This window comes from Schistocerca gregaria, chromosome 8 (assembly GCF_023897955.1).
Source record: "Schistocerca gregaria isolate iqSchGreg1 chromosome 8, iqSchGreg1.2, whole genome shotgun sequence".
NCBI classification, from domain to species: Eukaryota; Metazoa; Arthropoda; class Insecta; order Orthoptera; family Acrididae; genus Schistocerca; species Schistocerca gregaria.
The window spans coordinates 506461941-506486211 of record NC_064927.1 but is presented as its reverse complement, the minus strand read 5'-3'; the positions used below and the strand labels follow the sequence as shown (position 1 = coordinate 506486211).

At 39.3% G+C, this 24271-nt stretch overlaps 1 protein-coding gene across 1 annotated transcript in view; it reads right to left on the bottom strand.

Moving 5' to 3' along the window:
* LOC126284567 (cytochrome P450 6k1-like) overlaps positions 1 to 24271 on the bottom strand; it is a 95991-nt gene that overhangs the window by 4521 nt on the left and 67199 nt on the right. Inside the window, exons 5-8 of the mRNA XM_049983580.1 lie at positions 22100 to 22359; positions 10401 to 10551; positions 7215 to 7436; positions 4379 to 4630 (exon numbers count right to left, since the gene is read on the bottom strand). Coding sequence (XP_049839537.1) covers positions 4379 to 4630; positions 7215 to 7436; positions 10401 to 10551; positions 22100 to 22359 — 885 coding nt within the window. The remainder of the gene's footprint in view (positions 1 to 4378; positions 4631 to 7214; positions 7437 to 10400; positions 10552 to 22099; positions 22360 to 24271) is intronic.

Here is a 24271-nt window from a genome sequence, read left to right as displayed (position 1 = left end):
TCCCTCAGCATCACCCAATTTAATTTGACTACATTCCATTATCCTCGTTTTGCTTTTGTTGATGTTCATCTTATATACTCCTCTCAAGACACTGTCCATTCCATTCAACTGCTCTTCCAAGTCCCTTGCTGTCTCTGACAGAATGACAATGTCATCGGCGAACCTCAAAGTTTTTATTTCTTCTCCATGGATTTTTATACCTACTATGAATTTTTCTTTTGTTTCCTTTACTGCTTGCTCAATATACAGATTGAATAACATCGGGGAGAGGCTACAACCCTGTCTTTTAGCTTATATTGCAATAAATGTACAGTGGGTCATCTGTTGGATTACTGCATTTTACAGTTGAAGAATTCATTGATATCATAGAACGGGTGGGCAATAAACCATTCATGCAGTCTTTCTTTGAATGTATGTTCAGGAAGATCCTGTATGGTATGTGGCAGCTTATTAAATAGTTTGTGCCCTGTGACTTCATAGCTATTTATTGATTTTGATAGTCTGTGATAAGGCGTGTATATGTGTTTGATGCTTCTTGTGTTGTAACAATGTACATTTTCTCTACGTATCACATCTTGTAGGTTCTTCTTCATAAAGATTAAGACATTGTATATATAGAGGTTTATTACAGTCATAATTTTTTGTTTAGTAAATAAGGGTTTGCAGTGAGCCTTATCTGAAGAATTTGTAATTATCCTAATGGCTTTCTCCTGCAGTAATAGGATGTCATGTATATGACTACAGTTACCCCACAAGATAAAGCCATAGGATATTATACTTTGGAAAAATGCAAAATAAGATGATCTGATGTATGTTTCAGGTACACAATTTCTGAGTTGTCTTAATAAATAAATTACTCTAGATAGCTTACTACTAATATAGTTTACATGTTAGCCCCAGGATAACTTTTCGTCTAAATAAACTCCCAGGAATTCAACAGAACAATGCTTTGTACTGAAGTCAGTGGCAGTTCATGACTACAGATTTGCAATTACCTCACAAACAGCTCATTTGCCACTTTATGTTTACTGGAATGTTTTTCCTTCTACTACTGTAAATTTTTCATCCATGTCAGTTTTCGCTATTAAGTATGATACGCTATGTATATACACACATCAAAAAAACTTTTGCATCACCTCAGTTCCAAGAGTTCTGGAACCTGTAGAGATAATTGGAATAGAGATCAACATAAACATCATTTTTGCCCTTTCTACTGCTCATGAAAACCACATGTTGCATGTTGTACCACTGTATAGTGCTGTATACCGCTGTATAGTGAGACCTTCAGAGGTGGTGGTTCAGATTGCTGTACACACCGGCACCTCTAATACTCAGTAGCATGTCCTCTTGCATTGATGCACGCCTGTATTTGTCATGGCATACTATCTACAAGTTCATCAAGGCATTGTTGCTCCAGATTGTCTCACTACTAAATGGCGATTTGGCATAGGTCCCTCAGAGTGGTTGGTGGGTCATGTTGTCCATAAAAAGCCCTTTTCAATCTATCCTGGGCACATTCGATACAGTTCATGTCTGGAGAACATGCTGGCCACTCTAGTCGAGTGATGTCTTTATCCTGAAGGAAGTCATTCACAAGATGAGAACAGGGTGGGGGGGGGGGGGGGGGGGGGTGCAAATTGTCCTCCATGAAGATGAATGCCCTACCAATATGCTGCCAACATGGTTGCACTATCGGTTGGAGGATGGGATTCACGTATCTTACAGCGCCTTCCATGACCACCAGCGGCGTACATCGGTCCCACATACTGTCTTCCCAAAACAGCAAGGAACCTCCACCTTGCTGCACTCACTGGACAGTGTGTCTAAGGCGTCTCCTATGATTGTCTGAGTGAAGACATATGCGACACTCATCGCTGAAGAAAACTTGATGCCACTCGTGTGTGGTCCATTCGACATGTTGTTGGTTACAAAGGTGGACCTTGCCATGGACTTCGGGAGTGAAGTTGCGCATCATGCAGCCTATTGCGCACAGTTGGAGTTGTAACACGACATCCTGTGGCTGGACGAAAAGCATTATTCAGCATGGTGGTGTTGCTGTCAGGGTTCCTCCGAGCCGCACTCCATAGTTAGTGGTCATCCACTGCAATAGTAGCCCTTGGGTGGCCTGAGCGAGGCATGTCATTGACAGTTGCTGTTTCTCTGTATCTCCTCCATGTCCGAACAACTTCACTTTAGTTCACTCGGAGACACCTGGACACTTCCCTTGTTGAGAGACCTTTCTGGTACGAAGTAACAATGTGGACATGATCAAACCGCGGTATTGACCGTCTAGGCATGGTTGAACAACAGACATGAGCCACGTCCCTCCTTCCTGGTGGAATAACTGGAACTGATTGGCTGCTGCTCATGCATGGTTGTTTACATCTTTGGGTGGGTTATGTAACACCTCTGAACAGTTAGAGGGACTGTGCCTGTGATACGATATCTGCAGTCAACATCTATCTTCAGGAGTTCTGGGAACTGAGGTGATGCAAAACTTTTTTTGTTGTGTGTAGATTATAATCCAGTATGATAATAACTGTTTGTGCACAAAACATTCCTGAAGAATTTTTCCAAGGATGCATCTCTTGGAGAGTGCACTTAATGGCTTTAGACCACAACTAGATTCATTTAGTGGTTACAAATTAATTAAGAGTATTTTGAGGAGATGTGAAGGTTACGTTTTCAGAAAGCTAAAGCATAATGTTCCGTAACTCACCACTGAACATGAGGAATATCTTGCACAAGATAGTTTGACTAATTACTCCCATCTTTTTAATATGTGGTTGTAATTTTTGAGGTGTCCTTCACATAAATCATCTTCAAGGTAACTACAGCCACAAGGAGTTCCGCTACCCATTTCTTAACTCACTGAAATAAAGGAGTAGGTTCTTTAAGAAGTGTGACAAAATTTGCGTGAATTTCCATCCAAAATGAAGACTCTTATTATTGCCAAGTATCCTGGTTTCCCCATTTGGACCAGACATACACAACATTACTGCATTAATAAACCATATAAATGAAACTGTTCTGCGGGTCATGTGGCACTTGACTCATGTTCTTATGTAGCATGCACCAACTCAAAAATACCAAATGTCATTGAAAGCAGTGTCATCTTTGGGCAAAGCAAACTACTTTTCTCCTTACCCTCATCTTGTGCATCATTCTCCATTTTGACATTTCTGGTACCTCTTTTTGACCCCCATTCTTGTCTGGTTGATTTTACCTATTTAATGACAACTTGGACTGTTCCACATCCCAAAAGGTGGGACTTGCAGAACACAAAATGTAAGTGAATGAAAGAATGAATAATTCTCAGAAGAAAACAATCTGTAGCACAGAAGTAAAACTGCAAGAGTATCTGGAAGAGCTATCTGTTGGTAGGCCGTATATGTCATACCCTGAGGTAACAAAAGTCATGGGAGACCTCATAACATTGTGTCAGACCTCCTTTAGCCCAATGTAGTGCAGCAGCTTGACATGGCATGGACTCAACAAGTCATTGGAAGTCCTCTGCAGAAATATTGAGCCAACAGATGATCGGGGTGGCCAAATCATTTGCTCAAACTCCCCAGAATGTTCTTCAAGCCAGTCATGAGCAATTGTGGCCCAGTGACATGGTGCATTGTAATCCATAAAAATTCCATTGTTGTTTGGAAACATGGTGTCCATGAATAGCTGCAAATGGTCTCCAAGCAGCCAAAGATATCCATTTCTAGTCAATTATTGGTTCAATTGGATCAGAAAACCCTGTCTGTTCTGTGTAAGCACAGCCAACACAATTATGTACGATCCACAAGCTTGCAGAGTGTCTTGCTAACAACTTTGGACTACTGTTTTCTGGGATCTGTGCCACAGTCAAACACTACCATCAGCTCTTACCAACTGAAATTGGGACTCATCTGACCAGGCCATGGTTGTTCAGTCATGTAGGCTCCAACTGATATGGTCACAAGCTCAGGAGGGGTGCTGCAAGCAATGTGCTGTTAGCTAGGGCACTTGCATCGGTTGTCTGCTGCCATATCTCGTTAACGCCAAATTTACCTTCAGGAGGAGAAACGTGTAGTACAGCCGACAGAAACATATAAAAGTAAAAGCAACAAACTATGTAGTTTTCAGAATTAGTATTTCTTTGCTTGGGGAACAGAGATGAATAGGTTGGGAAAGTTTAATAAGAAAAGATAGGTCACACAAGTCTTAGGATGAGATTGACCACTTCAGTGAGCTTGAGGGTGCACAAAAATGGAGCGGGGAGGCACCAGAGAGGGTAAGTCAGTTACCATCTCTCACCTACATGAAAAAAATCATGTATGTGATGGTTTGTCATCTTCCTCTGCCACTACTATGTAACAAGTTCATCTGAGGAACATTTACTTACCAATACAGTTTCGTGGTCCAATCCCAAACGGCATGTACACATAATTTGTTCTCTTATTTTGTTTCTGTCTGTTGAATCGTTCTGGCACAAACTCCTCTGGGTTATCCCAGAATAGAGCATCCCTGTGCAGGCCAAGTAATGACACTACTACTCCCATGCCTTTTGGAAGGCCAATGCCAGTTCCAGGAATAACATAGTCCTTTGTCACTTCACGATCAATAAATGGTAATGGAGGGTATAAGCGAAGAGTCTCTGGAAAAAAAAAAAACACACACACACACACACACACACACACACAACATTAGTTCATCACAAAATTTGTTTCCAACATGTATAAGCCAATTATACAATTACATAAATTGGTTATTTAGAAACTGAGGCACTATTAGAGTTTTGTAGGGATCAAAACAGCATGTTTCCTGAAACAGTGAATACTGTTTACATTAGGACATATCTTCTGTTTTCATGCTAATTAGCAGTATATTATGATGATGCTGTCACACTGGTTCTCCAGCAGGTGTACAGGGTGGATAAAATAAAACTATCTTTGTCACTGTGCTCAATTCATCAAACTGTGAGACATTTACCAGCTGTGCCTCAGGGATAGCAGCAGTAATATTTTTGACCCGTAAGTTTGTTCCACAGGGAGAGAAATCATGTGATCAAGCAGGTCAGGATATTGTACAGCCTAGACAGCACATGTCATCACCACAAGTGCCCTCTGATGAGGGTTGTTCAATGTTCAAAAAGTAAGGTGACTTTTCAAATGGGCAATGTACATTCAAATATCGATCTCTCTCTCTCTTTTTCATGTCGGTACACATGCCTTGAAAATATATTCTTAGTTTCAAGTGTACATCATATATAATGAATTGCAGATAGAAAGGTTAGACATGTTTTAGTGTGCTTGGTGATTTTAGATTATTATAAAAAATGGAGCAAAGAATTTTCATCAAATTTTATGTGAAAAATGGAATGAAGTGCTCTAAAATGCTTCAAATAGTGACAGTGGCATACAGGAGTATGCTTCTTCCAAGATGGCCGAGAAGATGCCAATGATGAACCTCACTCTGGACGCCCCAGCACATCAACAAATGATAACGTCAAAGATGTGAAGAAAATTGTTTTGGAAAATCTTTGAATTATTGTAAGAGAAGTTGCTGAGAATGGCTCTGCTCATATCATGCAGTTTTTTGGATGTTTGGGGGATGAGACGTGTGTCAGTGAAGTTTGTTCCAAAATTTCTCAGTTTTGATCAAAAGAACCATCACATGAGCATCACTCAGGAGCTCTTGAATGATGTGAGTGATGATCCTGATTTTCTCAAAATGGTCATAACTGGTGATAAAACTTGGGTTTAATGTTATGATGCTGAAACCAAAGCCCAATCGTCCCAATGGAAGCAACCTGGAAAGCCAAGACTGAGAAAAGCACGCCAACTTTGATCAAATGTCAAAGTTTTGTTCACTGTTTTTTTTCAGTTACCATGGTGTTATGCATCATGAATTTTTGTCTTAATGTCGTTTGGTCAGTAAGGAGCATTACCTTGATATTATGCACCATTTGCAAGAAGCAATACGCCAAAAATTCCAGAATTGTGGAAAAGCAATTCATGGCTTTTGCAGCACAATACACCTGATCATGCATTGTTGCTTGTGAGAGATTTTTTGGCCAAAAACAACAGGACAATCATGCCTCAGCCATCATATTCAACGGATTTGGCCCACTGCAACTTTTTCCTGCTCCCAAAACTAAAGGATAAAGATTTTCAGTGACTGAGGAAATAAAATCTGCATTGCTGGAAGAACTCAAGGCTGCACCAAAAAGTGCTTATGAGAAGTGATCAAGGATTGAAGAAGCATTGGCACAAGTGTATTGTATATGTGGGGGGATTACTTTGAAGGGGACAGCATGAATACTGATGAGTAAATAAATATTTTTTCATAAAAATGTAAAGTCACCTTACTTTTTCAACACACCTTGTACAAGCCAGACCAGAGTCAATCTGTGCCAATTTCAATTATTTTGCAGGATTGATCCAATGTGTCCCAGTTGGTCTATTGGTTTGGTTCTTGCTATAGACTTTGTTTATTAGTGTTTACTCTTTGGACTCTCTGAGTAACTGGCTGGACTCTGACATTGCACAAACTGGACTTTTGGTGAATTGCATGCTTAAAGATAGCTTGCACTGCTCCGGGGAGTGTTATATATCTTAATTTGTCAAGTAAAGTGGAGGAGTATCCATTAGTATTGGGTGTAGATTGCCATTAACAAATTACTACAGCAGGACTTTATTGAGTAAAGAAGGTAACAAGTCTTATTAAATTTTGCATTTACATATTCTATATGTTTATTCCATTTTACATTGCTTTGTAGTCATAACCCACAGAATTTGATTTCTATATTGTTACCAACTGGTTCATCATTAACAGAGATATCTGGGACATACACATACCTGTTTAGAGGACTGTGAAATTTTAGTGAGAGAGTTTTGTTTTTCATTATTTAGTATAAGCTGATTGTTCTGTACCCAAATGCTAAGTTGTTTTGTGTCAGTGTTTTCTGACTGCTGTAATTCTTCTTTGTTTTCCCTGTTTAGTAGATATGGCACGACATCTGCAGATATAATAGTTTTTCAGAGCATCCATGTTTAAGCTTAGAGCATTCCTATACAAAAAGAACTGAACTGGTCCCACTACATTTTTTAACAGAGGAGCATCTATAATGGTAAACAAACTGTTATTAAACATGAAAGGTTGCTGGTATTCCTGAACAACATGGGTTCCCCAATTCATTTTTAATGAACTTACAGACTTCATTAATAGTTCCAACTTACCAGCAATGACCATATGAAGGTATGTCATTTCCAGGATAGCATCATATGTCATTTTGCCATCATGTTTTGACAGTGAGGTCACTATATTGTGTCTGAGTTTATCTTGTACATCTGGATGCTGAGCAAGCTCATACAATGTAAACATCATTGTTGAACTGGAAGTCTCAAATCCTGCCACAAGAAAAATAAACACTTGTGCTACTATATCTTCATTATCCATCCCTGAAAAAATATTCAGTGTTATCTCAGTATGAAACACATTTTCTTGTAATTCATTCCTTCATTCGTTCATCCTCATGTTCAAATAACAACATTCTAAGGAATGTGAAACAAATATAAGCATACATTTACAAAGGAGGTCAGCTTTAATGAACAGCAGTTGCTGATTACATTAGAAGAAAATGAAGTGAAAACAATCTTTGTTACATGTTAAAGGGACTTGCCATTTTCATTAGCACTTAAAAAGTAAGCAAATTAGTGTCCTACATAACAACCATATAAAGGAGACGTTGAGTCACAGACAGGTGCAACAAAAAGACTGCTGTTGCAGTCCACAGTCTGGTTTCAATAACCAGAGACAGTGGTCATGTGTGTGTGAATTGTGAATGTGTGTGCGTTTGCTGGCCGGAGTGGCCGAACAATTCTAGGCTCTTCAGTCTGGAACCACACGACCACTACGGTCGCAGGTTCGAATCCTGCCTCGGGCATGGATGTGTGTGATGTCCTTATGTTAGTTAGGTTTAAGTAGTTCTAAGTTCTAGGGGACTGATGACCTCAGATGTTAAGTCCCATAGTGCTCAGAGCCATTTGAACCACTTGTGTGTGCATTATCTACTTCAGAAGAAGACCTTTCAGCTGAAAGTTTAAATGTATGGCACTCTTTTTGTTGTGCATGTCTTCGACTTAACATTTCTATACAATGATTAGCAATCTATCATTTTCATAATATTGTGACTATTCCATGCTGGACTTTTCATTTTTTAATGTTGTCTGACATAATTAGCAGAAAACCTGCTAATTTTAAAGAAGCTGCTTTTGTAATGATACTTTTCAGCTTCTTGTCGCGTTCTATAACATATGTAACAATTACAGCTAGAAAGATATGTTTTTGTGTTCCTTGCCGGCAGCTGTGGCCGAGCGATTCTAGGCGCTTCAGTCCGGAACCGCACAGCTGCTATGGTCGCAGGTTTGAATCCTGCCTCAGGCATGAAAGTGTGTGATGTCCTTAGGTAAGTTAGGTTTAAATAATTCCAGGTATAGAGGACTGATGACCTCAGATGTTAAGTCTCATAGTGCTTAGAGCCATTTGAACCAATCTCTTGTCTGTGAGGCACCAGCTAAAAATATCCGCACCTGGAGAAATAAGCCTTCTATGTGCACTAGGTAGGTACATAGAATCATTATGGTAATTAAACTTCCTGACAGATTAAAACTGTGTGCCCGACCGAGACTCGAACTCGGGACTTTTGCCTTTCGAGTCTCAGTCGTGCACACAGTTTTAATCTGCCAGGAAGTTTCATATCAGCACACACTCCACTGCAGAGTGAAAATCTCATTCTGGAAACATCCCCCAGGCTATGGCTAAGCCATGTCTCCACAGTATCCTTTATTTCAGGAATGCTAGTTCTGCAAGGTTCGCAGGAGAACTTCTGTAAAGTTTGGAAGGTAGGAGATGAGATACTGGCAGAAGTAAAGCTGTGAGGATGGGGTGTGAGTCGTGCTTGGGTAGCTCAGTTGGCAGAGCACTTGCCCGCAAAAGGCAAAGGTCCCGAGTTCGAGTCTCGGTCCGGCACACAGTTTTAATCTGCCAGGAAGTTTCATATCAGCGCACATTCCGCTGCAGAGTGAAAATCTCATTCTGGATTATGGTAATTATTTTTATAGTTTGCGTTACAGTTCAACATACCACACATAATTCCAAATTGAGTTTTATTATTTTGCACTGGATAACTTACAAGAGCTTGTGTGTACCTGATGCACGTTACATTTCATCCCTGTCCCCATGCAGATACTTTTAACATGCCATTCAGGAAAAACCAGCAGCATCATAGCTACAATGGGCAACAATGTGTTGTTGACAGGGGTTGCTCTCAACTGTCAAATGTGTGTGAATTCCTAAGGGACCAATCTGCTGAGGTCATTGGTCCCTAGACTTATACACTACTTAAACTACCTTATGCTAAGAACAAAACACACACACACACACACACACACACACTCACTCTCTCTCCTGAGGGAGGACTCAAACCTCTGGTGGGGAGGAGCTACTCAGCCCGTGACGTGGCACTTCAAACCACACGGCCACTCAGTGCGGCTCAACTGTCACAGATTGGATAGATGGATTGCTTTATGAAATGTCATCTACAAGTCCAGTGCAAGACTATAACAGCTGATGAGCAGCTGTACCACCCAACTTTAAGTCACTGTGCAAAGATATTTCTGCTAGTACAGGAACAACCTTCTTGCTAACAGAATACCAATCAGATAGATCTTAGAAGGATTCTCATGTGGAGGATGTTTACACTGGTTGACATGAGGCCCAGATATCTCTACAAATGTCTCTCACCAGCAAGCAATAAAGGAGACCTGTACTGTCAGAATAATAATGCACCACCCAACTGCTCTGTTTGTATCATAAGAATTTGAAGAACACTCCACAGATAAGAGGATCCTTGTGTTGTCTCCCACATTACTTTTAAACCACAATTCTTTCAAGCACGTACCATACATCGCGTTTGTATCTTAGCTCCAGTTCTGATTACCTCCATTAGTTTTCGGCAGAGGTTGAGCAGCCCGAGCTCAAGATGGGTTCCCAACACTTTTACAGCATCATGGAGATAATTCAATGGTGCATTACCACTGTCATCAAGGCAAAAGAGGGTACATGAATTTACTTCTAATTGCAAAGCAGGATGAACTGAGTTTGTCAGCTTATATATGTGTGGCATCTATTTTAATTTCTTTATCATAACATAACAAATTTTAAAAATGAAATTTCATGGAGTAAGCAACTAACAATATTTACTTCTGGGCAGGGAACATCAGTATTTGTTAATGAATTCTTATAAGATAAATGATTAAGCTATTTATTTCAAGCATATAAGCATGTTCAGCAATTTACTGTAATGATACTGGCACTTATCCTGCAAAATGAAATTCATGGGGAGCTAATGGAATAATACTCACAAAAATGTGGATCTCTATTGGAAATGCTTTCATTTGTATTTTTTTTGACTGATAGCTTTTCATCAGTCATATAGTTTTTCTTTTGTACTCTCATGAGTATATCCAGGAGGTCTCCATGCTTCACTTTATGTCTTTTTCTGTATTCTAAAACCTGTAAATGTAGATCCATTTTCATTTAATAACAATCATTCTCCACTATCATTGTGCGCATCTACACCTGAACTTATATTAGTTATACATATTGACATACACTGATGTGAGACAACACTATGACAACTGCCCATGATGAGACTGAATTCTATCTGATGGTTTTGTGGGCATGATAAGGAAAGTATATAAGTGGAGCAGAGATGAATGGGGAATCATTCTAATGATAATACAGGCTGAAAATGGGGAAATCCACTGACATAAGTGGCTTTGACAAAGGGCAAAGTGTTATAGCCTGGCACCTCAGAATGAGCATCTCAGATAATGTAAACCTGGTCGACTGTTCACATGCTACAGTTTGCTACTGTTGTGAGCATCTATAGAGCAGATGAAGGACAGTGAAACAAGAAGTAGGCGACATTGTATTGAATGTATTTGCTCATCCAGTATGCATTGGTAGGAGCATTGCCTCTTTTGTACTGCAATATAGGTAGCAATATGTGCCATGTCTGACAACACAGTATGTTGTTGAACACGGGGCTCCCAAGCAGACAACCCCTATGTGTTCCCATATTCACGTAACGACAATGTTAATTAGAATTGCAATAACCACGGTGTCATTGAGACTAGACCTTTGTTCAATGGAAACTTGTGCCTGGGTCGAATGGATACATTTCTTGTTACACCAGGTCAAGGTAGTGTCCTGAGGGGCAGATTGAGGGGAACAGCTGTGAAACATGCATCGCACCACAGACACAGGCTGTTGGGACAGTTTTATGCTATGGAGGACATTCATCATGGGACCTGCAGCAGTAATCAGAGGTGTCATGACAACTGTGGACTATGTGAACAATACCTTTAGCCTGTGTCAATAGGAGGCAAATGGAAAAGGAAATGGCCTTTTAACCTTCAGTAGTTCAAATGTATGGCAAATAATGGTACCCCTTAGGGAAACGGCAGCAAGAGGCAGAAAGGAACACCAGTGCACTTAGTGTTTATGTCTGGGTGCCTCATTCAACATACTGAAGAGGCTATTCCAGAAGCCTTTGAGGGATGGTGTACAACAAACTGCAAAGTGATGTGCATTTTGGAATAAATGATGCCTGTCATCTGGGTCTGAAGCTCATGCTTAGGCCATTCCACTGACTGGCAATGAAGATTCAGAAGACTACCCTTGCACATTCGAGTTTCAATAAAGCCCACAAATTGCATCATTGTCCCCAGACTTGATCATGGCCACCCTGGTTCAGAGTTGCAACACAGGATTGAACCAGAGACTTTGAAGGTTCTGTAATAAACTAGGTTGTGACTTCCTGGACTTGTGCCATAGAGTTGAGAACTGGTGAGTCCCTGTAATGGGTAAGTGTGCACTGCACATCAGGGGCTGCTACTCTGTGTGGGTTTCATACAAGGTTGTTTAAAAAATTAGGCAACCCTTCATCCAGTCTAGATAACTACAGTGATAGGAGATCTAGAAGTATTAACGTAAGGGATTCCCCTACATGTGAGGGCATTAAAACCTAGTAGTTAACTGCCAAAGCATTCACAGCAAAGTGCCAGTTTGAAGTGCTCTTGAAAAGCAGTGATGCTCACATAATATTAGTTACAGACAGCTGATTAAAACCTGGAGTCGATAGTGAAATTTTGGGGGGATATTTGAGCAAATATTGAAAGGAAAGGCTAGTGTGAAATGGAGATGATGTATCTATCACAATAGGCAAGACACTCAGATCCACTGAGATGGAAATTGAAGCTGTATTCAAGGTTGACTGAGCAAGACTCAGTATAGGGGTGAGCATAAAATTGTAATTGAATCCCTCTATCAACCACCTGACTCATCTCCTCATGTTAAATGAAAACTTTAGAGATATCTTATGCTCACCAGTATGTAAATCCCAAGTCATATTGTAATCATCGGTGGAGACTTTAATCACCCAACAATCAATGGGAAAATTACATGTTTGTTAGTGGTGGGACATGACAAAACATCCTGTAATACATTACTAAATACCTTCTCTGAAAACTACCTAGAACACATGGTTCGGAACTCCAGCCATGATGGAAATACAGCATAGTTATAAATAATTAAAGTGATTTCGCACATTTGCTGAAGTTATGTCATTCAATATATTGTCACACAGCTTTGCACATGCATAGTACAACTCAAAAAGTTTTATTTTGACATATCACAAGTGCTCCAAGTGTGCCCCCTACTGGTTCTACAAATATCCCATTGATAATCAAGTTCTTCGCATCATTGGTGCAGCATGTCCTGATCAGTCTGTTCAAAAGCATTTTTGATGCAAGCCTGCAGTTCTGTTAAGGTTGTTGGTAGATGAGGTGTAATTACTGAATCTTTCACATAGCCCTACACAAAAAAAAGATTGCACAAGTCTGGGTTGGGAGAATGTGGAAGCCATGACATGAATTGCTGATCATCAGTGCCACATGACTGATCCATCTGTTTCTAAATTCCCTGTTAAGAAATTCACGAACATTATGGTGGATGTGGGTGGAGCACCATACCATAGGTAGATGAAGTCCACACTGTTGCTCACCAGTTGCAACATGAACCAGTTTTCTAGCATGTCCAGATACACATGTCCTCTAACAGTCTTCTTGCAGAAGAAAAATGGACTGTAAACTTTGAACTGTGAGGCTGCAAAGAACACATTAACTTTTGGTGAATCATAAAGGGGCTGCACGATAGCAAAGGGATTCTTTGTCTCCAAATTCACACATTATGTCTGTTCACTGTCCATTCACAAAAAATGTTGTTTCATCATTTAAGATGTGTTTCTCACAAAACCCATCCTCTTTCATAAGTTTCTGCAACCATGCGGAAAATTCAAAGTGCCCAACTTTGTCATCAGGCAGCAGAGATTTTAGCAATTGCAAGCAGTAAGGCTTATGCTTCAGTCATCTCCTTAAGATCTTAGAAATGGTTGGTTATGGCTGCTTGCTCTGTTCATAAACTTGGGCTACGTGCAAAACTAGCCCACTTGCGGTCAACCGTTTCTTCACTACTGCAGGCTGGCTCGTTGATTTCTCCTTGCAGAGGCATCCTGAAGCTTTAAGTGGCACATACCATCACCAAAGGGAGTTAGCAGAATTCATGTGACTAGACTGAGGATTTCTTGGTAGGGAGGATGTAGGAAGTTATCTTGGAGGGAGAGGCATCACCAGATGTAGGCTTAACTTAGGATGTACCCCAGGGAAGTATGTTTGGATTCTTTGCAATTCATGTTAGTATACTAATGATCTTGTGGACAATATTAATAGTAACCTCAGACTTTCAGCAGATATGCAACTATCTATAACAAAAAATTGTCTGAAAGGAGCCACACAAATATGCAGTCAGATCTAGATAAGATGTCTAAGTGTTACAACGACTGACAACTTGCTTTAAATGTTCAGAAATGTAAAACAAAACAAAAAAACCAGTAGCCTATGGCTATACTATCAGTGAGCCACAATTGGAATCAGTCATCTCATAACAAATACCTGGGTGTAACACTTTGTGGGACATGAAATGGAATGATTATGTAGGTTCCATTGTGGGTAAAGCAAGTGGTAGATTAAAATATAGTTAAAGTGTGTGGACCCATACCAAATAGGACTAGCTGTAGATACCGAATGTATACAGAGAAAGGCAGCACAAATAGTTACAGGTTTCATCATTGGGAGAGAGATACAAAGATGTCGAAGAAGATGAAAAGGCAGGCTCTTGAAGACAAGAGGTAAACTATCACACGAAAGCCTCCTTACAAAGTTTCAAGATCCGGCTTTAAATTATGTTCCTAGGAATATATTACATCCACCATGTATTGCTCCTATAGTGATCATGAGGACGATGTTAGATTAATTACACTACACTTGGAGGCATTTAAATAATCATTCATCCCACACACTGTATGTGAATGGAATGGGATAAACCATAATAACTGTTACAGTGGGACATACCCTCTTATATGCATTTTACAGTGGTTTTCAGAGTACAAATGTAGATGTAGATTCATGGTTGAGGTCTTCCCTGACGGTGATGGCATCTTCTAGGAAGATAATTGTCCTTGTCACAAGGCCAAAATCATGCTACAGTGGTTTGGGAATATGATACCAACATCATTCTCTAACCATCTCTATGAGCCAATTCACACTGATTTCTTGCTAACCAAATTTGGCTGATCCAAACCCAGTGGAAGACATCTGGGATGCTCCAGTGTCCAGCTCCATACCCACCTACCACCAGCCTGTAATTTACAGGAATTGTGTTACCTGTGCTTAGACATCTGGTGCCACATACCCTTGGAAGCCTACAAGTTTTTTTTTTAATCCATCCCATACACAGTTGCTAATGCATTTTGTTCTGGAGGCAGATAAACGTGTTGTTAAGCAGGTGGTCATTATGGTAAGGTCCCTAAAGTCAAAAGAAAGAAAGAAAAGAGCGAGAGAAATTGCAAAATTTTTGCTCAAGTCTGTCTTTGCATCAGAGTTAATAAATGCCAAGCATCCACTGTTGTCTTTCAGACTGACTACTCAGCCAGAGCCAGTATCGAATTTAGCTGGGTTGGGTTGTAGAGACAGGAAGGAATGCTGGGCAAGATTGGATGAGGGAAAAAATAGAGAAGGGAATTAGAAAAGACTGCTGTAGTATAGAAAATATAATGACATGTTGATGAGATGGTTAGCACCTTTGCAGGAAGCATTATAGAGAAGCTTTAGGAGAACCATGGAGGATCTTGAGTAAGAGCAAAAGATAAATAAAGAAAGTAAAAGAGACCTAGACTGGTGTGGTAATGTAATAAGGTATTACTCACCAAACATAACTGACAATCCAGCCCTGGGGGCAGCACTATTGTGTTTACACTCAGGAAGCAAGGAGTGGACATAGCAATAGTGTACACTCCAACACTCTTACAACTGGGGTGCTGTCACACACTACACATCTTTACTTGCAACTGAATGAAGTGACTGTAGTATCTGGAATCAGACACGACCAGGAGGGAAGACCAACCAGCTGAGGGCGGCAGTGATGAGTCACCAAAAACCATGGATGGACAAGAAATGACACACAACAAAATGACAAGTCCGGAGAGTGAACCGAATTGAGAGCTTTGATGCAGCAATCTCAGGAACGAAACAATGACGAGTACAGTCGTCAATACTAGAGCACAGTCCAGACACAACTGAGATCCCATGTGCTGTTATCTTTATAGTGTGGCTGTGAGAGCATATAGGCTGCTGCAGGGGATGTGGCTCATGAATAGCACTGACGCAGTGACAACAGTGCTCGCAAATTTTAGGACCACCACCTGGTGGCTGTTGTCTAGGTCTGTGTGTTCTGGCAGGCTTTCAAGCTCATCAGGTCAGGATATTAGAGTGAGAAAGAGAACTTAAGTATTTCTCTCCTTAGCTGCTTTGCTGGCAGTTTTTGTAAAACAACATTTCCAAATGATGTAATTATTTTCCACAGCAACACCAAGATTAATCATTTGCTGTTTTAGACATAGATAATAATGCTGACTCTTTATCTGAATTTATGCCACCTGGTTTTACTATATTTCCAGTTTCTTTGTCTGACAGAGTATTTGTCCTTCAACAGTCTCACACACTTATTTGGTGTGATCAAAGTAGCATTACATAGAGGCTTGCACCAGGCATGGTGACGTGACATTAACTTATTAGCAACAAAGGCATCAGTTTTTATTTATTTGGGTTCTAGAATAAGATGCTTGATGTATTACAGTTATAGATCTTATTCTTTGCAAGATCCCACATCAGCTGTATAGGATTTAAGTCTAGATGGTATGGCAGCAATAGATAAGGAACCATTTTCTTGCAAAAATTTTCAGGTGGGTAATGAGGAGAAGTTTGGTGTTCCTTAATTAATGCCAAAAGTTTGCCTTCCCTTGTCTTTACGCATTTTTAATTTTATTTTTCTCCATTCGTACATGAAAGTTCAAAGTTTTCCTATTATAGTCTTATAGGAGAAATGACCATGAAACAAAAGTCTGCATTCACACCAGTGGTACATCGTCTGGCTCTGTTGTTTGACAATACTCATTAGACACTGTCACTTTTCAGCATTTATTCACAAAAACAAAATGTGCATAGAGCATATTTGGCTGGAACCCCCCCCCCCCCCCCCCCCCCCCCCCCCGTCAGGGGAGTTCAGCCACCTGGGGCAAGTCTTTTTTATTCCACATTACTTTGGCGACTTGCACATTGGTGATAAAGAAATGAAGATGAGGACAACACAAACACCTAGTCCCATGTGGAGAAAATCCCTGACCAGATCAAGAATCAAACCTGGGCACTGTGATTGAGAGTCAGCAGTGCTCAAGAAAAGTCCATGAGCTGTTGAAATTTGTTCACTGTCAAGTAAGTATGAAAAATAAATAATGACATGTTTACTCAGGGACTTTTGAAATCAAATCCCATAGCTGGAACAGTTGTTCCTCAGGGCTTCTATGCTTGTCTTGTAGTCCATTCTTTTGTGACAAATGCTGTCGAGTTTTTGCAGAGATAGTTTTCTTTGTGTTATTCACAATACCACAGAAATTGTTACCTAATAATTCATTTATCTGTATCATCATCGAAATACTTATTATATATATTTTCCTTTTTCTGATTTGGAGCAGATCCTTGAATACTGCTCCATTTGGCATCCTGTATGTCTTTCTGTAATTTGCATACCACTGACTTACTTAACTTTCACCTGTCAATATTTACTTGCCTCTTCTGTGAGCTTTATTACACCTTTTTGAGTCTGCACAGATCCACAATTTCTTGTTTTATGTCTGCCAGCAGCTTACTGCAGATTTTTATTTTAGAATGCAGAATATTTCAACAAAGACATGAAGTCTGTTTGAGAACAAACATCTGAAATTGATTTTATTATCAGCATCCAAAGTCAGAAAGGAGTAATTGTATTGAGAAGTGAGTGAGAGAAATCATAGATGTCTGAAGAGGCTTCCTCTTCAAAGCTTACGCAATTTGAACTATATATTGGTTTCCATCACATTTACTATTTTTATAACTAATATCTCAATCTATTTGTAATAACTCCTATTTTCCTAATTACACTGTTCAACATGGGTTCTATTTCTGATATTAAAGTATGTGCTTCTAGACCACTTTACCGTGGGAAATTCAAATATGTAAACAAAATATCCTTGTCAGGGATACTTTTTATGTAATATGTATATATATGTATATTCACAATTCATGGCAAACACAGAGACATTATAGAGAAATAAGGGTATGTTGCCGCTACCAGTAGTGATAGAACATGATAATTTCTTGTGTAACAGCAGGTGGGAAGAATCAGACATCATTAGGTTATTCCCCGCCACACCAATGTCATTAAGACCACCTGAAACATCTCATTAACTTTTGAACGGCGACAGCCAGTTACTGCCTCGGCAGTAAAGCTTCACACCTCCAAGGGGCACGTGCATTGAGTTTACAACAGTGGTGTTAGCCGCAATTTGTGTCAGTCTTAACGAGTGGGTGTTTTGGCTGACAAGTAACTGTCATATTTCCGAGCACGGTTGAATTTTTTAGTTCCTGTGTGTAAACTGATTGAGCCTGGTGCTGAAGGTAAAACGACTGCTTGTTTTTACACATCAGCGTTCCTCTAGATCCCTACTATTAATTTAATACAGGTGTATTACCAAAGTGGTATTTTTAAATTTGCAGAACTGCCACGTCATCGTGGATGTCGATATAAGCCGGACAACTGCTACATCTGTGGGAAGTTCACTTTTGCCAGAAATAGGAAGACAATTTCTTCAGTCATAAAGAAAGCACACAAACATTACTTTGGAGTAGAGGTAGGAGACCAAGATAATTAATGGGCACCACATTTCTGTTGTGTTACATGTTACTGCAAACTAATTCAGTGGTGGGAAGGGAAAGAGAATATGGCATTGTTTGCTGTTCCCATGGTGTGGAGGGAGCCTAAAGACCATGTTACTGATTGTTATTTCAGTCTAACAAAAATTCAGGGTTTTACAAACAAAAAGTCAAAGAGGCACATTGTTTACCCAGATCTGCCTTCAGCGAGAACGCCAGTGCAGCATTCTGACAACCTTCCAGTACCTTCAAGAGTTCGAGGTCAAATTCTGAGTGACAGTGAAATAAGTAGTACTGAAGAAATCACAGATGATGATTCTTTATATCACTGCACAAGTGAGTCATCACCACATTTGTTAACACAGGCAGATTTAAATGATTCAGTATGTGATCTAGGACTAAGTAAACAAAAGGCGCAGCTGCTTGGTTCAAGATTACAGGAGTATAATCTACTGCTCCAAAGTACTAAAATCAGTGTGTTCAGGCACAGAGAACATGCCTTTATTTCTTATTTTTCAACTGACAAAGCACTGACATTTTGCATTTCCGTTGCTGGCCTGATGAAAGTGCTGAACTTCACTTATATTTCACAGGAGTGGAAACTTTTCATAGATGCATCGAAAACAAGTCTGAAGGGTGTTTTGCTCCATAATGGAAATAAAATGCCTTCTGTTCCAGTGGCTTATGCTAGTTTGACACAAGAGAATTACGAATTCATACAAAGGATGCTAAATTCATTAAAATACAATGAACACAAATGGAAAATATGTGCAGATTTCAAGGTAATTGCTATGGTACTGGGAATGCAACAAGGCTACACAAAGTATGCCTGTTTTCTTTGCGAGTGGGATAGTCGAGACTGAAATTCTCACTACGTGAAAAAGAAGTGGCCTAGACGAAGATGGAAAGTTGGCGAAAAGAATGCACAACGTGAAAGTCTGGTAGCTCCTGAATATATACTACTTCCACCGCTTCACATCAAACTTGGCCTGATGAAACAATTCTTGAAGGCCATGGATCCAACAGGCTGTGGGTTTGCATATCTAGCTACCAAATTTCCCTGTCTTTCATCTGCAAAAATAAAGGAAGGTTTATTTGTGGGCCCACAAATCATGGAGCTGTAGAAAGATGCAAATTTTGAAGCATGTTTAACTGATAAAGAAAAAACTGCATGGTACTGTTTCAAGACGGTGTCGGAAAACTTCCTCGGAAGAAGAGCTACTAACTACAAAGCAGTGGTGAAGGATATGATTGATCAAAGCATATCAGGATTTGGGGTGCAATATGTCTTTGAAGTACATATGATGGACTCTCATCTGGACTACTTCACAGAGAGTTGTAGTGACGTATCGGATGAACATGGGGAAAGATTCCATAAAGACATTTCTACCATAGAAAGGTGCTATGAAGGGAAGTGGGTACTTTCTATGTTAGCGGATTATAGCTGAAATATTACTCGAGAGAAGAAAGATTCACAATACACGAGAAAAAAGTAATGTGCATTACAAGGCAGTGGCTCATTGTTTGTCAATTTTCTGTAATTTCTCATGTCAAATAAATGCTTCAAAGTGTATACGCAAAGGTTACTGAATTATATGTTAGACCCCACTCTCCATTAATGTGATGAACTTATAACATCATAAAGATGTGCATTTCTTTGTCGAATGTTACCTCACGTTTGCTGCACTATATCAGAAACTGAAAAGAGAAATAAAATTATGATTACTCATAAACTATCCCTGACAGAAAAAAAACCAAAAACAGTTTTCAATTCAGCACTCAAAATACAACTAGGATCACAATATTTTTTATCAGAAATAGAAAAAAAGGTTTTTTTTGTATAACAGTGTTATTATTTCATGACATTGATAGCATTTAAATATTTTAAAGGATTAATTAATTCATCCATAATGTCCTGGAGATCCCATCAAGAAGGGTAACCTCTACATGTCAGGAATGAGGTAAAGAACAGTATGAAACAAAATAAAACTGTGATTTTGTTGTCTGTAATATAGTTTAAATGGTGAAATTTGAATACTTCATATCCTGAAGAAAAACTGAAAACTTTTTGTAGATACAGCAAACACTGAAGCGTTTAAAGGCTGTGGAAACACAAGTCATGCATGAGAAAGTAGAAACAGTCATGCGAGGCTACTTATGTTAATGTACACAAAAAATAAATTGAGTTGTGCTAATCTACACGCACTGCTAAGTATATAAATTGCTCTAGATTATTTTTAATGTGTACATGTATATTGGGCACCTGACTTTGTAGCCAAGGTCACTAATGCACATCTGTGCAGTGGTGCTCTGGTGCTCTGCTTGGAGGTAAGCTGGTTTGAATCCAGGTGGTGGATGAAATTATCATTGCCAGTGTTTGGCCAACCAAGGGAGGAGAGGTTCCTGAACACAGTGTCCTGAATTAAGTTCCAAACCTCTCTGCAGTGTCTCATAGGGTGAGGGCAGGTGATGCTCTGGTGATACATCCGTTGGATGGGGACATTAAGCTTGGAAGGCCCCTTTGTGCCTCTGAAGAGCAGTAGGCTATGTGCTGGCACTGTCTTTCATCCTCTTCCTTCCCTACATCCACAAAAGAAACCCAACACTACCCTGTAAGCACTCACCACAGTCATCCATATGACATTTCATAACAGGCCAGAAGAAGGCAACAGCAAACCACCTCCAGTACTCCAGTAGGACCTTGCCATGACTGGCAATGGAGGATTTTTGTGTCTGCTCCCCTCTGCTCATTCCTGAGTATGGGACTATTTATTACGAACATTAGGAGAAAACAACTGCTTTAAATAAAGTCACTACTCCTCCTCTTCTTACACAACTCAGTTCCCAATTTTATCTAACATGCCAAACAAAGATTTTATGTAAGTTTACTCAGAACACTATCAGCTTTCTGTATATTTGCAAAGTCTAGATCCATTTAATACAAATATTAGGGTTTAGGAGAATTTACATTTTTTAGTACAAATACACTTATAAATTGTGGAAGGAGGGGCTGATAAAGTATTACTTCACTTTGTTTCTGAATCTTTCAGGATTTTCAATTCCCTGCCATATGTTTACCAACAACCTTTTAGAGAATTTTGCTTCAGAGTATGAAACTCCATTCTGATTCTGGATAGGGATGCTTTGTTGACATGGAATTATTTTTATCTCTAGTACTGTATTGTGAATTTTACAGTTCATCCTAAATTCAATCTTGTTAATCATGAATATCATTAGCAACTATATGTACTGGCATGTACTAGATGCTTCTCGCAACATTTGTGGTGACACAGTCATACATATGGCAATCTCCTGTGTTGGATTCATGCATGAAAAGAAAATAGCATAAATATTAATACTTTTTATTATGGTACACTACACCTGTAAAGAATTACAATATTTTCAGCCATTGATGGGCAGCACAGCTCAATTGCTCTTAGTTGTGAGGAGTCTGCACATGGCAATCTATGCATATTCTGAGAAACAGTATTTTCATCAAGTATATTTTGTCTCTCATGTGTGTATTACCATACTGCGTGACCAAATTTTCTGTTATCTTCAAGAAAATTTTTCTGAGTGGTTATTTCTTTGTGTATGAAATGTTCAATAGCTTTTAAGTTTGTTATAAGATTTCACTGATTATCAGTAAATATGCAATACAGCCAGTATAATCTGTTATGCAGAAGAAAACTTACCTTACATACTGCATCACGAATGAAGTTGTCAACTTCAGGCACTGAAATGCTGAGCCGCAAAAAATCCCTAAGTTTTGGTGCCAGAAATGCAAGCATCAGCTTGATATAGCGCCAGTTGCTGAAATGCATCTGTTGTTTCAGATTTACTCGCAACGGCGCTGTGTTGTCCCTCAGTGATTCACTCTCTATTCCAAGAAATGCCGTTCCCACAATGTCAGTCATGAAGCAAGCTGACATTTCCCTTAACTCAATAACTGCTTCTGTAACAATGGAAACAAGTCCTGTAGCCTGGATGCAACACAATTAGTAACTTTACCAGTGTTCAAAGAATCTTCCATTTCAGTAGTTCATTTCCTCTTAAAAAATGACAAAATTTCCTTACTGTACTGTGATTTAGAAATATTGCACTGTCAGTTGTATAAAGCATTATGAATTGTAAAGAGACAATTTATTTAAAATATGAAACACTCCAAAGTGGATACACATGATTAATGGTGTACTTCTAGGTGTCCAGCTGACTTGTTGTTTTCATTTTTGCACACTATTTTGATGACCAACCCCATCCTCTTCTTCAGGTGCTGTGTATGCCATCTTTTTGTGTATGATGGATGTTGCTTTGTGTACCAGTACCAATTTCCCAGTCATGTTGTTTGTTGGAAGAATGATTGCGGAGCTCAAATCTCTCTAATTTTAACTTCATGCTCTTTTCATGACATATATGTAGAAGGAAGAATATATTGGTTGACTCTTCTAGGAACATACACTCTTGGAACTTCACCAGTAGAAGACACTGTGATGTAGAATGCCTCTCTAGTGGCATCTCCCTCTGTGGTTCGTTGAGCATCTCAATGAGGCTTTCATGCTTATTAAATGAACCTGTAATGAAACATGCTGCTCTTCTTAGGATCTTCTCTAATTCCTTTGTCAATACTCTCTGGTATGGATCCTAGAATGGTGAGCAATATTCTAGTATTGGTTGAACAATTGTTTTATAAGCTACTTTCTTTGTTGATGGTCTACATTTCCTGAGGATTCTTCCAAAGAATCATGTCTGGTGTCTACCTTTTCTGCTATTAGTTTTATTGGTCTTCCTGCTTCAAATCACTCTGTCATGCTCTTAGATATTTTATGGAAGTAACTGCTTCCAGTGATTGTTCTGCAATTGTGTAATCATACAGTACAGTGTCTTTCTGTCTATGTTTTGTAATATGTTACATTTGTTTATGCTCAGGGTCAACTGCCACTATCTGCAAGAAGCATCAGTGCTCTGCAGGTCGTCCAGCATTTTGCTACAGTTTTCCGAAATTGCAACTTCTCTGTATTCAATCGTGTCATCCACGCAAAGCCTCATGGAAATTCTGACATTATCTACAAGGTCATTTATACTTATTGTGAAAATTAATGGTTCTATATGCACCCTTGTGGCACACCTGAAGTTACGTTTACTGCTAACAACTTCTTTCCATTCAGAATGACATGCTGTGATCTGCTTGCTAGAAACTTTTTGTCCAGTGACACATCTCTTCTGATTTTCTTACACTCATATTTTGTTCATTAGGCAGCAGTGTGGAACTGTAACAAATGCCTTCTGCAAGTCAAGCAGTGTGAACTCCAACCAGGCAGCTAGTACACAGAATTACACAACTCATAGCACTTGAAGAGGACGAAATATTGTGTGAAACAAAATATTGTCTTACCATTATATAATCTGTCTGAAACCTTCCAGTGTCTCCAGGCCTCTTCCATATATACAACCTTCTTTCATGAATCTTAAAACAAGTGTCAGCTATGATAAAGTTATGCTCTGTGCAAAATTCTCTTCCCCTTTTGTTCCTTACCCTCAGTACATATTCACCTACTACTTTTCCTTCTCTTCCTTTTCCTACAGTTGCACTCCAGTCCCCCATGACTACTAAATTTTCGTCTCCGTTAACTATATGAATAATTTCTTTTATCACATCAGACATTTCTTCAATCTCTTCATCATCTGTGGAGCTAGTTGGCATATAAACTCGTTCAGGCAGTTATAAAATCAAAATTGATCGTATTTCATTATTTAGGAAGTATTCAATATATGTGAAAGAAAAAGTTGGCTGACGAAAGAATGACAACTGAAACAGAGCTGTCCAGAAATTAAAGAAGAGGATAAAATGTGCCCAAAAAGTTAATAGA